At 42.2% G+C, this 23358-nt stretch overlaps 1 protein-coding gene across 4 annotated transcripts in view; it reads left to right on the top strand.

The window, feature by feature from the left end:
• PANK1 (pantothenate kinase 1) overlaps positions 1–23358 on the top strand; it is a 111421-nt gene that overhangs the window by 75723 nt on the left and 12340 nt on the right. For all 4 annotated transcript variants that reach the window (XM_069567953.1, XM_069567954.1, XM_069567951.1 and 1 more), the window contains 2 exons: positions 10074–10426; positions 20400–20653. In XM_069567953.1, coding sequence (XP_069424054.1) covers positions 10091–10426; positions 20400–20653 — 590 coding nt within the window. In that variant the 5' untranslated portion in view covers positions 10074–10090. The remainder of the gene's footprint in view (positions 1–10073; positions 10427–20399; positions 20654–23358) is intronic.

Genomic DNA, 23358 nt, shown 5'->3' with positions numbered 1-23358 from the left:
TGCACCAGATCATAGTTGCAGCACCCTGCATCTTTGATACTCGCACGCAGGATATTTAGTTGCAGCATGTGGGGTCTAGCTCCCCAACCAGGGATGGAATCCAGGCCCCCTGCTGTGGGAGAGGAGAGTCCCAGCCCCTGAACCACTAGGAAAGTCCCTACACAGTCAGTTTTTAAAACTAATTGAAACATTTGACTTCAAAATTTAGTCGCATAAAATACTAAAATGGGAGTTGCTTTCAGGAAATACAGTTGTAAGAAAATCATAGAGGTCCAGTTCAGATTGCACATGCAAAGTAGACCCTGATTGGGTTTCACATCATTTCTAACCTGGGGTTGGGCACAGAGAATATAAACAGAGTCTCACTCTCATGGATCTCAGGCACTCTTGACTTTGTGGGCCTCTTGCTCCATTAAAAAAAAAAAAAAGCGTTTTACAACTGTTGCTATAAAGTTAGATGTGTTGTTATGTATGATAGCATTTTCTTTGACCTGAAAATTCATGTTTTCTTCTGATTTTTTTGTGATTGCTTAAAATATGGTAGGCATGTAACCTGTGGTGCCTAACGGTTAACTGGAGCGCCTGTATGGCAGAGGTGGCGAAATCCAGAAGTTAGTTCTGGTGACTGTTGTGGTAATACTTCTACTTGCCTTGGGAGTTCTGAAAGGATTATTCTCCGAAAGGATTCTTCTCACTATTCTGTTCCCCTTTTGCATATGAGAATATGATCGGCCCTTTGGTTCTTCCCACCTGTCTGGGAGAGAGGGAGAAAATGGATGGGCATCTGAGGCTTGTCAGAAGAAGAAAAGCTATTGTCACACAGCAATGTGGGCCCTTTGCCATGGTGATCCATTCCCACAAACATACCTGTGCTTTCTTAGGTGTGTTCTTAATTCCAAGGTTTCACACTCAGGGTGTCAAGGGTGTGCCTTGCCAACAGTGGGGGAAATCGGGTCTCTTCCTGCCTGAAAGAGCCCTGGTGATGTCAAGCATCTAACTAGCTAAACAGCTCTGCTCTTGGGTGTCAGGCTTTCCCTGTCATTTTTTTTCTTTTTTTTTTAATTTTTTTTTTTTTTTATGTGGACCATTTGTAAAGTCTTTATTGAGTTTGTTACACTATTGCTGCTGTTGTTTATGCTTTGGTTTTTTGACTGCAAGTTACGTGGGATTTTAGCTCCCCAACCAGGGATGGAACCTGCACACCCTGTGTTGGAATGTGAAGTCTCAGCCACTGGACAGCCAAGGAAGTCCCTCTTTTTTTTTTTTTTTTAACCTTTTAAATTGAAATATAGTTGCTGTACAATATTATGTAAGTTAAAGGTGTACAAATAGTGATTCCCAAATTTTAAAGGTTATAGTCTATTTATAGTTATTACAAAATATGGGTCATATTCCATGTGCTGTACCGCATATCCTTGCAACTTACTATAGCTAATGGTTTGTGCCTCGCAGTCTCCTACCGCTTTCTTGCCCCTGTCTCCCCACTGGCAACCGCTAGTTTGTGCTCTATATCTGTGAGTCTGTTTCTTTTTTGCTATATTTACTAGTTTGTTTTATTTTTTAGATTCTGCATCTAAGGGATAGCATCCCTATTTGTCTTTCTCTGGTTTAGTTATTTCACTAAGCATAATACCTTCCAAGTCCATCCATGTTGTCGCAAAGAGCAACATTTGATTCTTTTATTTTGACTGAGTACTATTCCATTGTGTGTATGTGTATGTATGTGTGTGTGTGTGTATATATATATATATGTATGTATCACATCCTCTTTGTAGTGCCATCTTAGATTTTGGTAACAGGCTTGACATGAGCAGAATATTGCTTGAGAAAGCAATTGGTGAGATGAGTAATCCAAATTGTTGAGATGAGGAAATGCAGGCACACTTTTCATGAGTAAGACCAGAGATCTGCTCTCTGTTCATTGAAGTGAAATTAAAACATTTTTTTTTTGCTTTTGCATCATTACAAAGAAGTTTTGATTGAGACTTTTAAAATAACTCTGCTTATGATGATTAAACATATTGATTGTAAAAACTGAAAAACATCCTATCAGCAAAGCCATAAGAATAAAACCATAAGCCCACTATAATGGGCTTCCCACATGGTGCTAGTGGTAAAGAACCTGCCTGCCAGTGCAGGTAGGCATAAGAGATGTGGATTCAATCCCTGGGTCAGGAAGATCCCCTGGAGGAGGGCACAGCAACCCACTCCAGTATTCGAACAGAGGAGCCTGGTGGGCTATGGCCCATGGAGTTGCAGAGTTGCAAAGGACTGAAGTGACTTAGCACACACTATCCATAATGCCTGTTAACATTTTGGCCTGAAGTTTCTAGTTTTCTTTTCTGGGAACAAGTAACTGTTTAATTTTTACACAAAACGGTAATCATACAAAATGTGCCACTTAATCACCCGTACTTTTCACCTAATAATATATAATGAACATTCTCCTCATGTCATTAATTGCTATCTTATAAAATTACTTTGATGGTGATATATTGTTCCTTTGTGTTAATGGATAATCATCTATAACCAACCTTTTATTTTTGGACATGAAATTTATTTCCTCAGTAGTAGTAGCTGTAAAACTTATGATTTTTAAGATAAATTTTTGAATGCATGTGTAATTATTTCTATAGGGTAAAGTGGAACCAGTGTATCAAAGGGCATAGGAATCTGGTGCTTTTTAGTATAAATTTCCAAATAGCCCAGAGGAAGGATTGCAACCATTTATATTCCCATTCCTACTCTGGAAATGCTTGTGTTCTGATACCTTTGTGGTGTGCTGTGCTAAGTCGCTCAGTCATGTCTAACTCTTTGCAACCCCATGGACTGTAGCTTGCCAGGTTCCTCTGTCCATGGGGATTCTCTAGGCAAGAATACTGGAGTGGGTTGCAATGTGACTAAAATTTCAAGAAATCTGGTATGCATTAATTTAAAAGAAACCATGACTTAAGTTTATTTGCATAGAGTATTTAATGTTTAGCAGACTGCTCTGTGTACAATAATTATGGGTTTCTTCACAATGTTATGGAAACCCTTTTATTAAATTTTACATTTACCATTTTCTTCAAGGCCCTTAAATAGTTCTTAGGTTTTCAACTCTTACATTTTATGCTGTTAAAGCTATACTTTTGGAGGACTTTGTATATGTGTAATTGGGATGATGAAATGTAAGAATTGGTAAAGCGTCTGTCTACAATGCAGGAGACCTGGATTCGATCCCTGGGCCGGGAAGAATCCCTGGAGAAGAAAATGGCAACCCACTCCAGTACTCTTGCCTAGAAAATCCCACAGATGGAGGAGCCTGGTATCCATGGGGTCACAAAGAGTCAGACACGACTGAGCAACTTCACTTTCACTTAGTTGGGTTAGTCTACTTCATCTTACAGATTTGTAAATGGCTCAAGAAAAAAGCTTGCCTACAATCATTGTCTGTGATTGACAACTCAACTCAGACCAGCCTAGCAAAATGGGGAACATGTGGGCTCATGAAACTGAAAATAGTTTCTGTTACCTACTGTGATCAATCTTGGGTAATCCCTTGATCTTTCCAAACCTCAGTTTTGTTATCTGTAAACAAAGTGTTGAATTTGACCAAAGATCCCTTCCACCTCTTAGAGTTCAATGCTTCCGTGAATACATTAGCAGAGAATTTCATTATGCTGTCAATCAAATTTAGACACAGTGAAGGGGGTGGCTAGCACTGAGGAAATTTTTAAAGAAATACAGTTTGTATTATACAGTTTGGATCTAAATTAAAGTTGTTACTGGTGGTGTTTTTAACTTGCAGAAGTCCTTAGGCAACTTGAACATAATCGGTATTCACATAGTATAAAAATATCTTCCAAAGTACTTGAAAAGTCTCTTTTCTGTTGATTACACAATCCTCAAATGTCTTTCCCACCTATTTATTAGTTTGCTTGACAATCTTTTAACAAAGAGTGGGGAAAGAAACTCAGTCCTTTTGCTCCCTATTCACAGTTATTACAACAAATTTCAACTTGGTGAACCTAGGGAAAACTATGAAACTGTCCTGACAGCAGCAGGTTGCTGAGTCAAACCTGCGCACAGGGGGACTGATCTTGAATACTGAGCACCTACTTTACATACATGACGAAATAAAGACGGAAGGAAACCTCCCTCACCAGAAACACCTTAAAGCTCTGTCGGTTGTTTGAAAGGAGGTGGATTTTCTCATGCCAGGCTCCCTTAGTTAGCTCTTTATTGTTGTTTGTTTGACTGGTAGGAAACCTCTCTCTGTTTGATTTTGGATTCTTCTCAGTCTTTACTCACTTATACTGTTAGAAACTCACTGTGTAACCCTTGCAATTTACTGCAGGAAGCATAAGTACCCGCTCAGAGACTATTCTAGTGTTCTGAGAAGGTCTTTAAGAAATAGGCTTTGTCTTAAAGCCATTGACCACCAATAAAATTTTAAAAATATTTTCACCATGCCATGTAGAATATAGCTTCATTTCAGGGTTTTCACTACTATCAGATGACCAATTCAGATTTGTGCTTGGAAAAGTTTTCAGGCAAATAAGTGCTGCAGAGCCAACATACCTTTTTATTAACACTCAACAACCACATGTTTATCAACAATATTGACAGTCCCTAGATCTGGTTCTACAGGAACGAGGGAGGGTTCCAGGGGAAAAACCAGCCAAAGATTTTCATGGAAAGTTATAATAGTCAGGACGGGGAAGATCATCCTGCAGTGGGGATAAGCCGCTTCAGTAGTGTCCTACCTTTTGTGACTCTATGGATTGTAGCCTCCAGGCTCCTCTGTCCATGGGATTCTCCAGGCAAGAATACTGGAGTGGGTTACCGTTTCATCATCCTGCAGTAAAAACCCCCAAATCTCAGTACCTTTAAACAACAAAGGTTTATTTCTCCTTTACACTGTAAGTCCATTGACAGTGACCGGGGCTTTGGTCTGCCTCATCTTCATTCTACATCCGGGCTGATGGAACAAACATTATCTTGAATTCTGCTGGTTATGGTAACAGGAAAGGAGTTCTGCAGGCTCTGACACTCGCCCTAAGTGTTCTCGCCTGAAAGTAACACACACCATTTCCATTCCCAACTCACTAGCCAGATTAGGCACGTTGCCCAGCTCCATTAGAAAGCGGCCGGGACCTGCAGTGTGACCCCGCGGGCCGGGGGGAAGAGGACCAGCAGCACTGGTGACCACCACAAGGTGCTGTTCTGATTCCCAGGTATTTGGCTCACTCTCCTTCCTCCACAGGAAATACTCATCTCCTCCCCAAAGGAGAGAACCCCACGGTCCCACCCAGTCAAAGAACCTAGATGATGCACAGTTGGCACTAGATTAGGGGGTGAAACAAAGTCATTTCAACATCAACTCTAGGTGTGGGACCTCTTGATCTAGAGGCTTCGGAACTAAAAAAAAAAAAAAAAGCATCTGGGTTTAAAAGGGAGGAGTAAAGAGTGAGTGCAGACTTCTGTATCTAGAAGGAGCATCACCTCTGGCAAACACAGAGGAGATTCTTTTTAAAAAAAATAAAATTTATTTTAATTGGAGGTTAATTACTTTACAATATTGTATCGGTTTTGCCATACATCAGCATGAATCTGCCACAGGTATACACGTGTTCCCCATCCTGAACCCCCCTCCCTCCTCCCTCCCCATACCAGTGGTTCAGCTGAATTTATCAAAGCATCTGCATACCCTGGATTAAAGAAAACATGAGTCATGGATGGTGACTGCATTCGGATTTCTTTTTTCCCTTTCTCTCTGTCTCCAACCACAGCTTGTATATGGGAACTATAGTTTAGGTAGCCCTTGATATCAGGAAGATAAATAAAATTGAACATTTAAAATATGATAGTATCCTATAAAAGCATTAAAATGTGAATAGAAAGGCATTTAATTTTTTATGAAGGTAAGGAATGAATATAGTAAGTGAAAGCAATTTCTATTGCCGTTTAAACTATAGTTTTCCGATCCTTATTCCCTTTTACCTTAACCCAAGCTGCTGATATGACATTTAACTGAATTTTCAAAACTCTGCACTTTCCCCCACTGTTTTGCTGAGTTGCTAACAAAAGCTTTGAAATGGAGGAGGTGACGCAGGAGAAAGAAACTGGAATTATAAATAATTTATAAAATGCTTAGCTGTCCCTAGACACATTTTAAAAAGGGAGACCTCTTTTCAGTTGCCTGTACTTAAATTAACAACAGCTAACCATATAAAGGCCACAGGAGCTTTTCTGGGTGACATACAACTTGTTCTATCCATTCTGCACTAAGATGTCTTAGTTTCCATTATCACTCAATTCTTATTTTACTTCTTCATGTACTAAAAGTCCTAAGTATAGAATTTTCTCATGCTTTTCTCTGACTTCCAGCCTCTACCTATACAATCTACTTATCCCACCATCCTCCGACAATATAAACAACCTGAAGGGGTGGCCTTCCCTACCTTCCTATGGGCTCATATAATCATAAACACTTGGGGTCTGCCTTCCATCTTCCTGCTCACTGTCCCTTGTTCCTCCTTCCTCTTTTCCTTTCTCCCTTCCTTTTTTTTTTCAAACCAGATGGAGTTAAATTATTTACACTGCTAAGTATCTCGTTTTTCTCATTCATGGAAGATGGGGGGTATCTCTAGTATAGATCTCATTGATTCTTTCTAATGTCTGCCTAATATCCCATGGTTTGGAAAGTCATACTTTATTGAAGTTTCTCTGTTAAAGGGCATGGATGTTGTTTCTAATTTGTTTTGGTCTTTGCTTTTTTGTTTTTCTTACATTTGGCCGCTGTAAGGCGTGCAGTGGGTTTCCCAGGTAGCTCAGTGTTAAAGAATCTGCCTGCAGTGCAGGAGACATGCGTTTGATCTCCGGGTCAAGAAGATCTCCTGGAGAAGGAAATGGCAATCCACTCTAGTATTCTTGCCTGCAGAATCCCATGGACAGAGGAGCCTTGCTAGCTTCAGTCCATGGGGTCACAAAAGAGTTGGAGACTACTTGGTGACTAGTCAACAAGAAGGGGTGCAGTAAACTTCTTTATACCCATCCTCAAATGCTGGTCCTTTAAAAAATATGGTCCAAGAGAGGAATTAACTGCATTTTAAAATGTATGTGTGCTTTCAATAGATGTTGGCAGAGTCTGTCAAAAATGGTTATCCTAGCAGTGTTCCAGAATACACTTCCCCCATCCTATTCAGTAGTAGGTGTCTTTCCTACTTGGACAAGAATGGATTATACCTGCAACCTCGATTGCATAACCGGGCACCTGTTGACACACAGTATATTTCAGTGGGGTTTAAAACTAGGGCTCTGGTTGGCCTATTTGATTGTGGGTGGTTGTGATTTTTGTGTATGTGTTTCTTAAAAAAAAAAAATCCTTGGGAAGTTTATGGGAGAGAGGGATGTGGAGGCCATTCTTACACAGTCCACTCCTTTCACAGATAAGCAAATTGCGATCCAGAGAGGTGAAGGGAGTTCATGTGAGCTAGTTACTGGCTGCTGCTTCTAGGAAGCAGTTAATGGAGTATTACTCAGCCGTTAAAAAGAATTCATTTGAATCAGTTCTGATGAGATGGATGAAACTGGAGCCGATTATACAGAGTGAAGTAAGCCAGAAAGAAAAACACCAATACAGTATACTAACACATATATATGGAATTTAGGAAGATGGCAATGATGACCCTGTATGCAAGACAGGGAAAGAGACACAGATGTGTATAACAGAATCCTAAATTGGGACTTTACCTATTACACTGTGGGTTGGGCTTCCCAGGTGGCGCTAGTGGTAAAGAACCCTCGTGCCAGTGCAGGTAGGCGTAAGAGACATGGGTTCAATTCCTGGGTTGGGAAGATCTCCTGGCGGAGGGTATGGCAACCCACTCTAGTATTCTTGCCTGGAGAATCCCATGGACAGAGGAGCTGCAGTTCATGGGATCACAAAGAGTTGGACACGGCTGAAGTGGCTGAGCACCCACGCATGCACACTGTGGGCCCTGCTGACAGTGATCTTTAGAGAACAGACCAAGAAACATCATCTGTGAGCTAGGGATGAACGGTTCCCAGGTTTCTGTTCTCTCCTGCTAGGATAGGCAAGCTTCCCAGTCTACGCTGAGCTGCGTGGGATTTGCTTTGCAAACTTCTGCAAAGATAAGAGGACATTTGTTAACAGTCTTGTTACCAGAATTTGCTTCTCTTAATACATTTTTGAAAAAAAAAATTATTTATATAGCTGCACCAGGTCTTAGTTGTGGCATGAGGGATCTTTGATCTTCATTGAGGCACACAGGATCTTTAGTTATGGCATATGAGAACACTTAGCTGCAGCATGTGGGATCTAGTTCCCTGCACTGGGATTGAACCCAGGCCCCCAGCATTGGGAGCACAGTCTTAGCCACTGAACCAACCAGGGAAGTCCCTGCTGTTCTTAATCTTTTAGGGAGTTTGGGATTTATCATTAGAGTTACCGCTTACCAAGTGTGGAGTAGCTGGCTTGGATCAGAACTAAAATGACAACATGGATCAGAACTAAAATGACAACAGGGAAGCACAGGAGAGAAGATTCCAGGCAGGAATGGCTTCCTCCTCCCTTCCCAGTGTACCGATGGAAAGGGCTAAATAGTGGGGCTGCCTAGAAAGAAGACTTCCTCTAAGTCCTAGTTCTGTTCCTGGCAATGTAATCTCTAGGAATAATGTGCACAATGTGACCAGGGCTCAAATGGCTATTCTCTAGGGCTGAATAAAATAAGCTTTTTGAAAGAAGCCACTTTAACTTCTTGAGTCTTTAAACTCAGTTTTGGTGTTTTTTTAGTTTAGATCTGAGTATAGTTGATTTAGAATGTAAACTCAGTTTTACTGTAAGGTTCCGATTTAGCCCATACAGGCTACTGAGGAAGATGAAAAGGGGTCTCCAAATTTCAGATTCCCATTTGGGTTTGCCCTGGGTTTACTACAAAGCATTCGACAGTCCAGTATTAATTTTCCAGGTTGCCTCTAAATAAAGTCAGCCTGTTCAGGGAGCTCAGCCCATTCCTCACAATAACAATAAAAATAATTACTGTGGAAATTCATTTTGTCATAGGTAAGCCTCTCCAGCATTTATTAAATATAAATATATATTTATATATATAAATATTACACAAAACATGCCTCTGTGTTGTATACCTGGTCAGGAGCTGTGCTTATTTGTAGGCTTGACCATCAGTGGTCATGGTTCTTGTGGTTTAGCAGTTTGCAAGCCTGCAAACTGGAACGTCTGGGGAACTTACAAAAATACTCATGCCTAGGTCCTCCCCAAGAATTAAATCAGAATCGATGGAGGGAGACACAGGGCTGAGGTGAGGACTTCTGGGTGGGCAACTGGAGATGGAGAGAGAATCTCTTCCTTAGTAAAGAAAGGAATTGAGTTGTAATTCGATCTGTTCTTTTGAGAAGCCTGTTGCCATTGGAATCATCATGTCTGCCCCTCAGCTCTTATAACCCACTGTCTCTCCTTTCTCCTTCCTATTTATTCTGTTGAGTGAAGCAGTGGAGTCACATTGTATAAAAGTCAGCTCCTGAAGGCAAAAATTGTACACCGTGATATACCGTGAAAATTATCATCCATGAGTGCTCTGGGAAGAGAGCGTGAGGCTTAGGGGTCAACATACCATCTCTTGGTACATACAGATGGCATAGCAGCATTTCCTCTGGTGTCAGATCATTGTTTCTTTCGCTGAAATTCTGATAAAATAGCTTTTGGGAGCCAGAGTGTATGCAAAATATGTATCTTTAAGTATTGAAATTGCACTCCATTTGGTGACATTCTGGAGCCCTGAGAAGCAAGCAGCAATTGACTGCCTTAGCGAATCCTATTCTTATCTCATAGTCAATTCTGAGGCCAACTCTGGAGTGGGATGAAAGCAGAATCATGGGCACCATTTTAAAGCGTGTGTTCCACCTCGCCTGTCTCTCCTTTTAGGCACCTATAGTAGAATTCCGGCAAATTAAATGGTGAATGCGCATTCACAAGCCACACCACTGCATTTCAGCCTTGACTGTGTCTCGAATGTACAGAATTCATGGCCACTCTTTCTGTCCCCTAGCGTTCCCGTGGTTCGGCATGGATATCGGCGGGACACTGGTTAAACTGGTGTACTTTGAACCGAAGGATATTACAGCTGAAGAAGAGCAGGAGGAGGTGGAGAACCTAAAGAGCATCCGGAAGTATTTGACTTCTAACACGGCTTATGGGAAAACCGGGATCCGAGACGTCCACCTGGAACTGAAAAACTTGACCATGTGTGGGCGGAAGGGGAACCTGCACTTCATCCGCTTCCCCAGCTGCGCGATGCACAAGTTCATCCAGATGGGCAGCGAGAAGAACTTCTCCAGCCTGCACACCACGCTCTGTGCCACGGGAGGCGGGGCTTTCAAGTTCGAAGAGGATTTCAGAACGGTATGTCCGCGTTCAGTTCAGTTCAGTCGCTCAGTCGTGTCCGACTCTTTGCCACCCCCGTGAATCGCAGCACGCCCGTCCTCCCTGTCCATCACCAACTCCCGGAGTTCACTCAAACTCATGTGCACCGAGTTGGTGATGCCATCCAGCCATCTCATCCTCCGTCGTCCCCTTCTCCTCCTGCCCCCAATGCCTCCCAGCCTGAGCGTCTTCCACTTTAGCCCTGTGCAAACCACAAAACCACGTCTTAGAGAAACAAAGGAAGCCTCTCCCATGCCCATGGGCATGGCGTCTCCAATGGAAGAACTAGGTTACTGGGCTTGGCAACTTTGGACAAATTTACCCCACCTCTCACTGCTTCAGCCTCCTCATCTATATGAGAATAAAAATAGTTCCTACTTCATAGGGCTGGGGGGGAGGATAATAAGTACCTGGCACTTAACAATGCTCAGTAAATATTAGCTGCCCTGTTTCTTCAGTATTGTTTCTTCAGTATTGCACAATGTGCTAAAGACAGGGTGATGTAAATCACCTTCTGAAGTATTTTAGTTTTCCACAGACTCTTGAGTCTTGTGAAAAACATAATTATTGTGCCAGTTTCATAAATACATAGACTGAGGCCTGCAGGAAAGACTTTTTATACATCTTACTAAAAATGATTACTTATTTCTGCCCATTTGCTCTGTGTCTTTTCTGTTTTATGAATGCCCTTTAAAAGTTTTGCTCACAAACAAAAAATGAAATCTTTGATATTACTTACAGGTAAATTCCTTTATAAATAAGATACAGGCAGTATGGTTCTACATAATAAGAATAGTACCTTATCCTGGGGATATCCTTGGCAGTCCAATGGTTAAGACTCTGTGATTCTAGTCCAGAGGGTGTGGGTTCAATCCCTGGACAGGGAACTAGGATCCCATATGCCACATGGTGCAGCCAAATAAATAAATAATACCTTATCCTGATGGGCAGCATATTCTGCCTCTGTGTTGCTTATTTAGATTTGACAGAGTTGGCTAAATGGAAGATATGCATGAGTGACGTAGAGTCCTAACTTCTTTATTAAGCAATCTCTGACATCTATGTGTTCCAATTTCCCCATTTCTTTAGTCAAGGTAATCTCTTTATTGTCTAGGTTCATCTGACAGGGAATATAATGAGAAGAAAGAAAAATAATAGAGATAATAGAGAAATGTAAATGAACAGAAGTGTTTGAACATAAAAGAAGGAAGGGTTGAAAGATTCTGGGATTAGTCTTGCCAGAAATTTTATCATTAATGAATAAATTAATAAATCAATGCCTTATTCATTGTATTTAATAAAGCTCTAATGCAGATTTATTTGCACAATCAAAAAGAGCATCATTTATCTCATTGATAAGTAGTTTCTACAAGAGCTAGCAATAGAGCCCTGGAACATTCCCTTCAATCAGATTGATTATATTCAGGTGTTGACTTTTCCTTTTGTGTCCATGTTCCCTACCCAGCAGCAGAATTTGATGCTGCCGCTTACTTAAATGATCCATGGAATCTTTTCTCCACCAAGTTCAGTTCAGTTCAGTTGCTCAGTCATGTCTGACTCTTTGCGAACCCATGGACCGCAGCACACCAGGCCTCCCAATCCGTCACCAACTCCTGGAGTTTACCCAAACTCATGTCCATTGACTCGGTAATGCCATCCAACCATCTCACCCTCTGTCGTCATCCCTTTCTCCTGCCTTCAATCTCTCACAGCATCAGGGTCTTTTCAAATGAGTCAGCTCTTCACATCAGGTGGCCAAAGTATTGGAGTTTCAGCCTCAACATCAGTCCTTCCAATGAACACCCAGGACTGATCTCCCTTAGGATGGACTGGTTGGATTTCCTTGCAGTCCAAGGGATTCTCAAGAGTCTTCTCCAACACCACAATCCAAAAGCATCAATTCTTTGCCACTCAGCCTTCTTTATAGTCCAGCTCTCACATCCATACATGACTACTGGAAAAACCATAGCCTCGACAAGATGGACCTTTGTTGGCAAAGTAATATCTCTACTTTTTAATATGCTGTCTAGCTTGGTCATAACTTTTTTCCCAAGGAGTGTCTTTTAATTTCATGGCTGCAGTCACCATCTGCAGTGATTTTTTGGAGCCCAAAAAAATAAAGTCAGCCACTGTTTCCACTGTTTCTCCATCTATTTGCCATGAAGTGATGGGACCGGATGCCATGATCTTCGTTTTCTGAATGTTGAGCTTTAAGCCAACTTTTTCACTCTCCTCTTTGGGGCCTAATAATTGAAGAGTTTTGAAACTGAGAAGGTTGAGATCTAGGAGCATGAAAATGAAGTACAGATTCATAAATGAAAAAGCACTGATCCTGCATTCTAATGCTATTTCTGCATTTAACTAGCTGGGTGCCTTTGGATAAATCATGTCCCTCCTGTGAGACTCAGTTTCCTCATCTTCAGAAGGCAGCAGAAGGTGGCTACAAGGATAAGGAAACTAAAGCTAAAGGGCCATGAAGAGGCATTCATAGTGCCCCCTTAGGTGAGAGCTGAGTGTTAGCTCACTTTTGATTCAGCAGATGCTGACCCACTGCTACTGCTATGAGCTCCCCAGATCCCTCAAGATTGCCTGTGTCCCTCTCTTCTAGGGAGCCCGAAGTGAACCAAGGTGACCTAGAGCATGTAAGCAAGCTCCGTCAAAGGCTCTATCCCTCCTCTGGGGTAATGCCCCGGGAGAAAGTTACTCAATTTCTGTTGGTCATGAGCAAGTGTGTTTCTCAAGGTTCTGACTGGAGAAAGGTCATGACTTATTTAACCAAAAAAAACAAGCCTCTGTCCAGGAGAAATATCAGTAACCTCAGATATGCAGATGACACCACCCTTATGGCAGAAAGTGAAGAACTAAAGAGCCTCTTGATGAACATGAAAGAGGAGAGTGAAAAAGTTGACTGAAAGCTCAACACTCAGCAAACTAAGATATGGCATCTGGTCCCATCACTTCATGGGAAATAGATGGGGAAACAGTGGCTGACTTTATTTTTCTGGGCTCCAAAATCACTACAGATGGCGAATGCAGCAATGAAATTAAAAGACGCTTACTCCTTGGAAGAAAAATTATGACCAACCTAGACAGCATATTAAAAAGCAGAGACATTACTTTGCCAACAAAGGTCCGTCTAGTCAAGGCTGTGGTTTTTCCAGTAGTCATGTATGGATGTGAGAGTTTGACTATAAAGAAGGCTGAGCAGCAAAGAATTGATGCTTTTGAACTGTGGTATAGGAGAAGACTCTTGAGAATCCCTTGGACTGCAAGGAAATCCAACCAGTCCATCCTAAAGGAGATCAGTCCTGGGTGTTCATTGGAAGGACTGATGTTGAGGCTGAAACTCCAATACTTTGGCCACCTGGTGCAAAGAGCTGACTCATTTGAAAAGACCCTGATGCTGGGAAAGATTGAGGGCAGGAGGAGAAGGGGACGACAGAGGATGAGGTAGTTAGATGGCATCATCAACTCAATGGACATGGGTTTGTGTGGACTCTGGGAGTTGGTGATGGACAGGGAGGCCAGGCATCCTGCAGTTCATGGAGTCACAAAGAGTCGGACATGACTGAGCAACTGAACTGAACTGAACTGTTCCTTCAGGCTGCTGGAGCCTAATAAACAGATTGGTGCAGGGAGCAAGTCTGGAGTACTTGCCAACAGTCCAGCCATCTATAAAAGAAAGTATCAATATACTTTGGAGTTTCAGCCTCAACATCAGTCCTTCCAATGAACACCCAGGACTGATCTCCCTTTTTTCTCACTCACAAAACATATTTGAAATTCAACTCTTTCGGGTCTCTCTTAGCTCTCCTGTGTAAGGAGCAAAGAGCCCCTAGTGTGATCTGTAGTTCAGAGTCAACCATTTTATATGCAGATTGTTCTTACGCTTAGTAAGATAACCTTTTCTGCCATTTCCAGTATGACTTATAGAGCCAGTGTCAGCAAAAGCACCTTGGAAAGTATGGGGTATCATACAGATGTATTTTTATTCATTTTTTGAAAAACAACTTGGTGACTTATTTCTCAAGGGCAGGAGAGTGATATAATGGGGTAGGTCCATAGCATACTCCCATAGAGAGCAGGCATGAAACCTCCTGGGATGTTTTTTTTTCAGATTTATGAACATACATATGTATGTATGAATGCATTTATTTATTTATTTATTCATTCATTCAGCTATTTATTTAGTTACTTTGAAGGTTTATTGTATTGAAGTCTAGTTGATTTCCTAGTTGAATCTAATTGAATCCACCTGCAATACAGGAGACCCTGGTTCAGTTCCTGGGTTGGGAAGATCCCCTGGAGAAGGGATAGGCTACCCACTCCAGTATGGGGCCTCCCTTCCGGCTCAGCTGGTAAAGAATCTGCCTGCAATGCGGGAGACCTGGGTTCAATCCCTGGGTTGGGAAGATCCCCTGGAGAAGGGAAAGGTTACCCACTCCAGTATTCTGGCCTGGAGAATTCCATAGACTATATATAGTCCATGGGGTCGCCAAGAGTCAGACATGAGTGAATGACTTTCATTGGTTGATTTACAATTGTGTGTTAATTTCTGCTGTACAGCAGAAAGGTTCTCTGTATAGATACACATATACAGCTTCTTTTTCATATTCTTTTCCATTATGTTTTGTCAGAGGATACTGACAATAGCTCCCTGTGTTATACAGTAGCACCTTCTTGTTTAGCCTCAGTTCAGTTCAGTCGCTCAGTCGTGTCCGACTCTTTGCGACCCCATGAATCGCAGCACGCCAGGCCTTTTATATATAATAATTTTTGCTTTTTAGTTATTTTTGACAGAGGGAAGCACAAAAGGAGAACCTCTTCCAATTGTATCCTCAATATGTCTTGTGCTTATAATCCTTTTTTTTTTTTTTTCCTAATTTCAGCATACAGGGACTCACTGAATTCCTTTGAGAAATTAGAGCCTTCAGTTTGGAAATGGGTTTCCAAATGTATCTCAGCTTAAGAAGACTGAATTATTTTACCTCTTGTATAAGTTGTATAACTCATGTCTAACTCATCTTTCCAAGGCATTTTCACACAGCCATCTCATTGGGTTCTTGAAAAGAGCCCTGCAAGTTAACTAGGGCAGCTGGTACTGGGGAGAGTTTGTGATTTTATTGAAGGCCTGTTGTCACTGTACTGTGGTATGATCATGCATTCATAGCAGCTCTTCAGCTCCAACATCTGTGTGGTCGCAGGACCAGCAGCATCTGGATCACTTGGGATATTGTCAGACAGGCAATCAGAAACTCTGGGAGTGGGGGCCCAGCAATCTGATTTAACAAAGCCTCCAGGTGTTCTGATGGTACCTAAAATTTGAGAATCCGCATTGCACCCATGCTTGCTTGGGTGACTCTGGGAATGGGTAAAATGGAATTAGTTTATCATAGTAATAACTTGAAGAAAAGTTTTTTTGGTTTTTTGGGTTTTTTTTGCTTTATTTCTTCCCTTATCCCCATCATTTGCAGAGTTTGAGTCTTAGGGCTAATTTTGATTTCTTGTTTTTAAGTTTGGGGAATAGTTTAAACTTCATGATTTAAGAACTGGCAAAACTCACACTTTCTTTTCTTCTTGGCTGCACTATGCGGCATGTGGGATCATAGTTCCCCATCAGGGACTGAGCCTGGTGCCCACTGCAGTGGAAGTGAAGGGTTTAACTGTTGGACTGCCAGGAAGTCCTGCAAATCATATTTTCTGAAAGTGCTAAGGAGAGTTACACGCAGTGGTGTGCTGGAGTCAGCTCCTGTTGGCTCATGAGAACCCACTGTGTCTTCCCAACTTTGTGCTTAGTGACATTGTGTTGGCAGCTTGAAGCTGGCCATGGTGGGAGTGATGATACAACTGAAATTGGTAGATGCTATAAACCAGGGCTTTTGCTCCCAGAGAGCTAATTGTTAAACATTTACCAACACACCTTGGTGACAAGGTTATGTTCACTTTAGCTGAAGCTTCATCTGCATATTCGCTGCATCTGATACTTCAGATCTACCATCATCTAAGACCCATTATAGAGATCACCATTAAGAATACGTATAAAATTCATAGGAATTTACTGCCTATTAGTGGGAAGTCAGATGTAGCTCACAGCTGTTATGGTGCCCTTCTACGTATAGATATATATTTAATTTAAACTAGCTTCCAGCATTTAAAAATTGGAAGTTTCACGTAAAAGTCTAGATTTCTGACTCTTGAGAAATCTGATCATTTGGCAACGTTGAGCCCCCATTATCACGTGGGCTGCAGTGAATTTTAAACACATGTGCATTGCCTTGTGTGCCACGATCCCCATCCTTCCATCACTTGAACAGAAGTCAAGTCCCTTGTTTAATCAAGGGACTTTACTCCGTTACTGGCTCCTGCAGCATTTGTTTTTGTTTACCCCCACTATAAAGAAGACTAAGTCCCAAAAAAAAGAGCGTTTCTCTGTAGCTGTGATCTGAACATTCTGTCCAAGTAATGATTTGACTCATGGCTTACACTTGGGAGCCTGTCCTATTTCCTGGATGAGAAAAACCTTCGAGGGAGGTCTCCATAGGTCTCAATGAAAGTGACTAATATTTCTGTTTCTCAGTGGGGGGTGCCTGACCTCAGGCTTCAGAAATATCCATCATACTGTTGAACCTATTTGCAGGGCAGGAATAGTGAAGAAGACGTAGAGAATGGACTTGTGGGGAGGAAGGAGAGGGTGGCACCAACTGGGAGAGCAGCACTGACGTAAATACACTGCCACGCACAGAAGAGCCAGCTAGTGGCAGGCAGCTCCGCAGTGCAGGAGCTCAGCTCAGTGCAGAGCTGAGCTGAGCTCTGTGCCAACCTAGAGGGGTGGGAGGAATGGAGGAAGGAGGCTGAAGAGGAAGGGAAAGCAATATAGGTGATTCACGTTGTTGTACAGCAGAAACCAACACAACATTGTAAAGCAATTATACTCCAATGAAAAAATAAATAAAAACAAATACCCATCCCTCAGTAAAGTGCTATAGAAGAGATGTCTGTTTGCAGATAGCACATTATTTGAAAGTGATTTTGAGGGGAAAGTTGAGATCTTTCCTTTCAGAGCAAAGTCACATGCTTTATATGCCTTAACAGGTTTTTCTTTTTCCTGAGCAGTTTCAGGACATCTCCTGGACACACTTTGTTCACGTTTGTGGTGTTAGTTCTGGGCATGGCTTTCAATATTGTTGATGGACCTCTGATTAATTTTTAAGCAGGTTAACCTATGGCCCCAAGACTGGCTGATGAAATTGCTACTCTTCAGTGTGGGGTGACTTAAGAGGGGACAACTTTCCCTGTTCTATTTAAGAAATGTTTATTAAGCCATTATAACGGACAGGCCTTTGAGCATGGTGCACAGGGGCACCCAGTGAACCAAAAAGCAAGCCAGAACATGACCCTTGCTGTGAGTGCGATGGAAGATGTGGATAGAGCTGAGGAGTCTGGGAGGAAGAGAAGACAGGGTTTACACGGCTATGTATCACTATAGCGTTTAGATCTCCAGATGGTCTTCAGTTCAGTTCAGTCGCTCAGTCGTGTCCGACTCTTTGCGACCCCATGAATCGCAGCACGCCAGGCCTCCCTGTTCATCACCATCTCCCGGAGTTCACTCAGACTCACGTCCATTGAGTCCGTGATGCCATCCAGCCATCTCATCCTCGGTTGTCCCCTTCTCCTCCTGCCCCCAATCCCTCCCAGCATCAGAGTTTTTTCCAGTGAGTCAACTCTTCTCATGAGGTGGCCAAAGTACTGGAGTTTCAGCTTTAGCATCATTCCTTCCAAAGAAACCCCAGGGTTGATCTCCTTCAGAATGGACTGGTTAGATCTCCTTGCAGTCCAAGGGACTCTCAGGAGTCTTCTCCAACACCACAGTTCAAAAGCATCAGTTCTTCGGCGCTCAGCCAGATGGTCTTACACCTCTAGTATTACCCCCGAACACATGAATCATGATATGCATCTCACCCAGAATTTCACTTGGTGGAAAATGAAATGTTCAGGATCATTTGATAAATTTGCTTTTTATCATCATGTGTTATTTAGAATGCTTTTTCCTGTATATAAAGAAAACGTCCACCATCTTGCTAGCCACCTATTCTAATTCTGCTCTGCAGATAAAGCTTCAGTAGATTTTGTTGTCTGGAGCAGTGAGATGACAAAAAGTCCAAAATTTCCTTCTAGCTATTAACTTTCAGAATGAAGATGATGCTTTGTGGGCAATATATCTAAGTATAGTTCTCGTGGAGGTGGTTTCCAGATCCCAGAAGCAGGACTCATTATGAATGAAGACAGGAGAAGAACAGCAAGCCATTTGCTAGTTGTGCCACTTAGGGAAAGTTACTTCAGGTCTATGAGCCTCAAACATAGCATTAGGATAATGATACCTCTTCATAGGATTTTTGTGAGAACTAAATGATCTAGTATAAGGGTTTGGCATATAGTAAACAATAAATACTAGTTATTATTTTCTTAAAGAGATTTTTAAACATTTAAATTAGACCCTATAAATTATCTTCCATTGTTGATTCAGTTTCATGTTGGTGAATATTAGATTGTTTTCTTTTTTTTCTGGACCAGCAGTAATATCACTCTTCAGGACCATGAATAAACTTTTGAGGATGCAAAGTACCCATTGCCTGCTAAGGCTAGCCCTCAGTTGACTCATTCCCCTTTTCTTTTCCCCCCCAGTACCTAGGAGAAAAGGAGGTTTTTTCCTCAGGAGCATGAAAGGACACTCTGGGACTACCTAAGCTATTAGTAAAAGAGTCACTGTTTTTCAGGTCCTTTGTACTTGCCAAGCCATGTGTAAGCATTTTGTTTTATTTTATTTTTTAAGATATTTATTTGTTTGGCTGCTCCGGGCCTTAGTTGCAGCACATGGGACCTTTATTTATGACATTTGAACTCTTAGTTCCCTGACCAGGGATCAAACCTGGGCCCCCATGCACAGAGAGGGCAGAGTGTTAGCCACTGGACCACCAGAGACGTCCCAGCATTTTATATGTTATTATCATGTAGCCTTCACAACACTATGCTGTGGGTATCATCCCCATTTTACAGAGGAGGAAACTGAGGCTTGAGACGTTAAGGAACTAGCCCCACATCCCTCAATTAGCTAAGTGTTAGAGCTAGCATTCAAAGTCAGGCCCCTCTAACTCCAAAGCCTGGCGCCTAGGAAAAGGAGAGCTGGGCTATTTGGGCTCAAAGGAGATTGTCCCCAGCCCAGGTTCACGTGCCTCCCTCAAGACTGTGTATCTTTTCAAGGAAGTGTAGAAGTCTTTCTGCTTCCAGAACATTCTCACTCTCTTCACCCCATGGTATGCTGGATTAGTTTCCTGTGGCTGCTATAACAAATCACCACCCTTCTAGCGGCTTAAAGCCACAGAAATGTATTCAGTCACAGTTCTGGAGGCCAGAAAGACGAAATCAGGGTGTTGCTAGGACCACACTTGCTTCAGAGACTCTTGGGCAGAACCCATGTTTTGCCTCTTCTGGCGTCTGGTGGCTGCTGGCATTCCTGGCCTGTCAGGCAGCCCTGCAGTCTCTGCCTTCTGTCTTCATGTGGCCTTCTCCCCTGCGTCCATCCAGTCTTCCCTGTGTCTTATCAGGAAGTTGTCCATGGACTTAGGGCTACCCAGATAACCCAGGATGCTCTCTTCATCTCAGGATCCTTAATTTAATTACATATGCAAAGACCTTGTTTCCAAATAAGGTTACAGTCGCAGGTTCTGAAAACTAAGATATGGGCATATCTTAGGGGCAAGCATTTAACCCACCCCACATGCTAGTGGCTGGTTTTCCACTGGAATGACTGAGTCTCCACAAGATTTCCCAATGCGGTGCTAGAAGAATGTTTCCATGCCTTTCACGTTCATGACGCATTAAGACCAAAGAAAAGAACCCAGGACATCCCCTGAGGTGGTGACAGTCTCCCTCCCATGGGCTTGTTCTCTTTCAGATTGCTGACCTGCAGCTCCACAAACTGGACGAACTGGACTGTCTGATTCAGGGCCTGCTTTACGTCGACTCCATTGGCTTCAACGGCAAGCCGGAATGTTACTACTTTGAAAATCCCACAAATCCCGAATTGTGTCAGAAAAAGCCGTACTGCCTGGATAACCCGTACCCTATGTTGCTGGTGAACATGGGCTCAGGTGTCAGCATCCTAGCCGTGTACTCCAAGGACAACTATAAAAGAGTTACAGGGACCAGGTAAATGTGGTTTCCACTAGGAGAACCTGTCTGTGCTTATTAAACCCCGGCCTCTTCCTTAAAGACCAGTTTCTGAAAAGGTTACATATATTGAATACATTTTTAAAAGAAAGATCTTACCTCCTCAACCAATCAAAAAGGATTTATTGGATGTGTTATACAGGGTGATTGATAGAAAGGTTAATAAAACACAGCTCTTGCTCTGGGGAAACTGGTTAGGTGCGGGAAAAGGGTCACACAACCCAGAAGCCAGGTGGAAGGATGTTTGTGATGGTCAGAGGGCTGCAGAGAAACCCTTCCTTTGGAACTACCTTGGTGCCTAGCACAGGAAGAATTGCTTGAAATAATGTCATCCCAATCAGTGAGCCAGACTGTTTACAGTGCTTTTTACCCTCAGATAAATGCTCCCGCTGCAAACAGGAATAGTCAGCACACCTCACAGGGAATTTGGAAGTACAGTGGATAGGCTAACAGCCCTGTGACGGCAGTGGGGTGGAGTGAGTGTTTCTTTGTGTGTACACACCCTATGGGCACCTGGGCTCAGCTTCCAGTTAATGGGGATTCAACACGGAGCGAAGATACAGGGTCAGAAGTCTTTGAGAGATCATAGTGTAAACAGAATTACAAGGGTTTTCTTTACTTGTAAGAGGATTAGAATGAGGTTTCTTATTGGACCACAAGAACCCATTTTTGGAGGAACAGTTTAAGGAGCTAGCACTGTGGGACATGTGCTTTGAGACATGATGTTGAAAGTGTTGTTTTTGATAGACAAAGATATCATGTAACTCCCCTGAGCCTCAGTATCCTTGTTTGTGCCACAAAGCGAGTTGTTTCTTAATTTGTACCTGCCTCTCCAGTACTGACATTCTGTAATCCTACTCACGCATAAGGAGGCGAGCACTGCTTTTCTCCTGTATTAACGTGACTTGTCTGCATAAATCAATGGTTCGCCACTGGGGAAGGGAAGATTGAGCCCCTCAGGGGAGGGAGGTTTGGCAATGTTTGAAGACATTGTTTTTTGATTTTCACAACTGGAGATTCAGTGATACTGGCATCTAGTGACCAAGGGTATTGCTAACTATCCTACAATAGCTCCCTATAGCAAGAACGTGTCAAGTCCCAAATGTCAACAGTTGGTGGTATAAGGAAACCCTGGTACACACAACCTGACTGATCCTGCTTTGTGTGTGTGTAAACTGCCTCCGGACAACACATTCTTACTAAGAATACAGCACTAAGCTGAAGAATTACAACTAATGAGGCCCCATAGCCTCATTAGACCTGTCAGAAGTATCAGAGACAAGTAAATATTTTGGCTAGGCTGGGTTTACCTGAAGAGAGTGATCTCCTGAGAAAGGTATAATCTTCAACTACAGACTTCCTCCCAAAAGGGGCCATCGAATTGGTACAGCTAGTCCCAAGGTAACAACAAGCTAACCGTTGTCCACAATTAGAGATATTTATAGTTTTGTTGATTAACACTAAACAGTCACGATTTATATCACAGGTACATGCTCTCAACCTTGGAGGTTCCAAGGATCTGGTTGTCTTTGAATAATGAGCCAAACTGTGATGTTGGTATCTGGTATATGTGCAGTAATGCCTATAAATTCCAATGACTGGTAGATGCTGGTTAATGACCAGTGCTTTGCAATCAGCGAATACTGTTTGGATGTCCAAGCTTTCTGACAAGCTCCCTTTAGCCAGTAGTTTTGGAAAGGTATTGCAGGAGACTGAAGGTTATGAGAGAGCCCTTTCCAAGGCTGCCACAGGCTGGGGAGGGGAACGAAATATCAAGTCTCTGGACCCCAGGTCTTCTTTGTCCAACCAGTTATTCTGCCAAAGGTTTTTTGTTTTGTTTTTGATCCAAGTTACAAAACCACTTATCTATAAACTATAGGCATACCTCAGAGAAATTGCAGGATCAGTTCCAGACTGCTGCAGTAAAGCCAGTATCACAATAAAGCGGATCACATAAATCTTTTGGTTTCCCAGTGCATTGAAAAGTTGTGTTTACACTATACTGCAGTCTATTAATTAATTGCACAATGATACTATGTTTAAAAATACATATATATACCTTGATTAAAAACTTTTATTCCTAAAAAATGCTAACCATAATCTGAGCCTTCAGCAAGTCATAATCCTTTTATAATAGTAATTCCAGAGATCACAGATGAATAATTTTACTGCATCCTAGATGCGTAGCAACATTTCATTTCTGTTGACACAACTCCAATTATAGCAGTCAATGAAAAAAAAAAAAGCAGAACTTAACAGCTTATATTGTTAGAATGTGTGATCTATGAAAAGAGGAAAGTAGAGACTTTTCAAGCTTCAGTGAAATGACCAGTGCAGCTTATTTCATCCTTTTGGAATCTATTTTAAGGGCATGAGCATTCATGTAATTGGATTCTCTTAGTTTCTCCCTGAAATTCCTCACTACACGTTTGTTGGGTTTTTTAAAAAAAGAATGATGTTTCGGTCTCTGATTGGCTGAGGATTTTGCTATGTGTCTGCTGAAACAAACATGCATCTGATGATGAGCGAGAGAATCACTAGACTGGATAACGGGGGGCAGGTTGAGGATGTTAATAAAGTGCTCTTCCGCGACTGCACATTCTTCCCTCCCACCTGCAGCGTCCCAGCTGTGCCAACGCATGCTTGCCTTCCCCATTCAGCACCGACTCTTTGTCAGTCACCTG

The sequence above is a fragment of the Ovis canadensis genome, chromosome 22 (assembly GCF_042477335.2).
Source record: "Ovis canadensis isolate MfBH-ARS-UI-01 breed Bighorn chromosome 22, ARS-UI_OviCan_v2, whole genome shotgun sequence".
Classification (NCBI taxonomy): Eukaryota; Metazoa; Chordata; class Mammalia; order Artiodactyla; family Bovidae; genus Ovis; species Ovis canadensis.
This window is presented reverse-complemented; position numbering and strand designations above follow the sequence as displayed.